This window comes from Alexandromys fortis, unplaced genomic scaffold (genome assembly GCF_014885135.2).
Source record: "Alexandromys fortis isolate MF-2015 unplaced genomic scaffold, M_Fortis_MF-2015_v1.1 scaffold_130, whole genome shotgun sequence".
NCBI classification, from domain to species: Eukaryota; Metazoa; Chordata; class Mammalia; order Rodentia; family Cricetidae; genus Alexandromys; species Alexandromys fortis.
The window spans coordinates 422151-425476 of record NW_026068016.1 but is presented as its reverse complement, the minus strand read 5'-3'; the positions used below and the strand labels follow the sequence as shown (position 1 = coordinate 425476).

At 39.8% G+C, this 3326-nt stretch overlaps 1 protein-coding gene across 2 annotated transcripts in view; it reads left to right on the top strand.

Annotated features, from left to right (window-relative positions):
* Ero1a (endoplasmic reticulum oxidoreductase 1 alpha) overlaps nt 1–3326 on the top strand; it is a 45214-nt gene that overhangs the window by 25799 nt on the left and 16089 nt on the right. The window contains exons 9-11 of one of the 2 annotated variants that reach the window (XM_050162357.1): nt 1165–1176; nt 2926–2952; nt 3074–3166. In XM_050162357.1, the coding sequence (XP_050018314.1) occupies nt 1165–1176; nt 2926–2952; nt 3074–3166 (132 nt within the window). The remainder of the gene's footprint in view (nt 1–1164; nt 1177–2925; nt 2953–3073; nt 3167–3326) is intronic. The other variant, XM_050162358.1, reaches the window with a different exon arrangement.

Below are 3326 nucleotides of genomic sequence, written 5' to 3'. Positions count from 1 at the left end.
AAAAAAAAAAAAAAAAAAAAAGACATCCGTGATGAGTATATGTTTTACAAACAACAGTGAAGCTAAAGAAAAACACAAAGTGAACTTGATGCTATCAGTGGAAGTTTTAATGTCTCGATGACGCTTTGTCTGGAATTTTTTTTTAAGCCCTATCGGACTTTTGCTTACGTATTATGGCTTCTGGTTTTGTTTCTTTATGGGAATCCTTTTTGCAGGGGTATTTTTTTTTTTTTTTTTTGTGGGGGCAAGTTTTGAGGCAGGGTTTCTCTGCGTAGGTCTGGTTGTCCTGGAACTCTGTAGACCTGGCTGGCCTCAAACTCACAAACATCTGTCTGCTTTTGTGTCTTGAATGCTCGGGTCATAGGTGTATGCCACCACCGCCTGGCTCTTTCTGAGAATTCTATGTGTGTGAATGAATGTTTGTGTCTCTGTCTATAAGTGTTTCTTGTTCTCTTTTTTAGGGGGACAACTCTTCCCCCTCCCTGCTTGTTTTGTCCTATTCAGGTTTATTTCTTTTTATTTTATCCTATTTTATTACTTTTTATGTGTCTTTTTGTTTTCTAATATGAAAGAACAAGAGTGTGGATTTGGATAAGTGAGGAGGTGTGGAGGTTCTGGGAGGAGTTGGGAGAGGGAAAAACATGATCAGAAAATACTGCATGAAAATTATTTTCAATAAAAAATATAACCTAAAAAAGAAAAATAGGGAAAACAATGAAGATGATATTTCAGTAGTAAGCAGCTGCATACAAGCTGCTGCACTATGAAGCATTTGAATTTTATAGTCTTTGAAGACGTTCCCAAGGTTAAATCTTCTGTCCCTCTCGGGGTTCAAAGCAGCAGTAATGCGGTCTTTAGCTAGAACTGTGTTGTAGGTTAGGGTAATAAATGTAGAAGAACACTGCTGGCTGGGTGCACACGGGAGCTGCAGCTGCTCCCAGTGCTGTGCTTCCCCTCCTATGAGCACGCGTGAGTTCCGTGAGCCTCGCCTACGGCTGCACAGTGTGGTGGCTCTGGTGCTCCTTCTATTGACTGCGCCTGTGTGGATACACTGACAGACTAAAACAGATCATTGTTAACTTATTATTTTCATGTAAGTGTAGCATTTCCTAAGGGAAAGGCAGAAGTAGTTTATAATAATTAATGTTTTGTTTTGTTTTTCAGGAAAAAGTAAAGGTATGTACCTTTATCATGTGTTTTATACATTGGCTCTGCTTGGCTGTCAAGATGTGTGTTCTGTTGTTGTGGCATGCTGCATTTCTTTCCACTTCCTCTGACACTCAGAATATCTCCTCCTCCTGTTGCTCTAGAGATAGCCATAACCCAGGCTGGCCTGGAGCTCCTTCCTTATACAGCTTAGCATATTCTTGAATTCTGACAGCCCTCTTGTGTGTCTCAAGACACACACACACACTAGCTTTTTCTAAAGTGCTGAGGAGAAAGAATAGGTGAGAGAGAAAGGCCTGTGTTTAGAGTCACACTCTAGGCACAGCCCGCCTCAGCCTCAGGCAGTCTAGGTGTGGAAGCCATAGAAAGCATTTTCTTAACTAGTTGAGGCATGGGCTGTGCTGGGACTTAACCAGAGCTGGTTTTTAAGGTACATGCTGAATCTTGGGTTTAGTTATCATTGCCAAGTTTACACTAATAGGAACGTTAAACTTTCAAATATATTTCAGAGTTACTTTGCCTTTCGAAGATTTTTTTTGCTGTAGTGGTGAGATTGAAATAGTTTTTGCTATCTAAACACTATATATGTAGTTAACTGAGCCTCAAGGTGCAGGTTAATAATCCTAGCTTCTTGGGAGCCTGAGGCAGGAGGATTGCAAGTTCCAGGCCAGTCTGGATGAATTAATTAGTGAGGCCCTGTCTTGAAATGAAAAGTGAGAAAAATGAGGGAAAGAGTGAAAAGTCCTCATTTAAGTTCTCTGCACCAACACAGACAGACAGACGGACCCACTGTACTGAGTCTGTGCTTTGCTTGGCCTTAGTCCATTTAGACGAAAATGTTGAATGTGACGTATCTTCTCTCTTCCTCAAAATCTCTTGTTTTTGAGACATTATTCTAATGTCTAATTTTGATTACTTGTATTTATTTACTTAGTGTATGTATGTGGGAGCATTCAGCCATATGCTTTCCTCCCTGAGCAACCTGGAAGCCCATATTTTTATGAACTATTTGTGCATCATGGTCAAAAGACAATGTGATATTCTGATAGCATTACTGTTTTGTTATCATTTTGATAATTGATTATCTTGTCTTATGTAGCTGCTTCAGTTACTACGGTGAAAAGTGCAGTTGTGCTGTGGCAGCCAGTGAACTGAGGCAGATGGGAGTCTGCAGTCATCTTACAGTGTTTGCTTCTTCTTGGCTTAAATATGTGAAAGTACTTACTTTTTAAAGCATAGATTGCTATGAAAATATATCTAGTTAAGCAGTCTTGCTAGATTTAGTGTGTGTGTTACTTGTGGGAGAACGGTCTTAGGGGTTGAACCCAGGGGTCATAAACATGTAGTCAAGTGATATACCAGAGTGATATTCCTCCAGACCCCTAATTCTACCGTTTGATATAAGATAAAATGTTAGAGACAGGGTCTGAGGGCAGAGCAGTGCTTCCTGGATCCACTCCCAACCTTCTTTTCCTTTGAAGAAATTGTAAGACTCAGTCAGACCTTTAGCTGGAACAGTTTTTTCCCCACCCTGAGACAGGGTTTCTCTGTAGCTTTGGAGCCCATCCTGGAACTAGCTCTTGTAGACCAGGCTGGCCTCGAACTCACAGAGATCCGCCTGCCTCTGCCTCCCGAGTGTTGGGATTAAAGGTGTGTGCCATCACCACTGCTCGATTAGCTGGAACAATCTTTAAAAGACTTGAAAATTTATATTTTGGTGTAATGAAAAAGCTATGACAATTTTTCTTTTCATTTCAGAGAACACTTTTTACAGCTGGCTAGAAGGTAAATCAGAAACTTTTAAACAAATTTAAATGGTAAAGTTTTTCATTTTTAAAGTCATGAAATCTTAAATCACCAAGATTCACATAAAAAATTTTATTTCTGAATCATTGATTTCTTTTAGGCCTCTGTGTAGAAAAGAGAGCATTCTACAGGCTTATATCTGGTCTTCATGCAAGCATTAATGTGCATTTGAGTGCAAGGTATCTTTTACAAGGTATGTACTTTTAAAATCTTAAATGCACTGGTTTTTAGGTATTCATTCATTCATTCATTCATTCATTTATTTATTTATTTATTTATTTATTTAAGATTTCTGCCTCCTCCCCGCCACCGCCTCCCATTTCCCTCCCCCTCCCCCACCAAGTCCCCCTCCC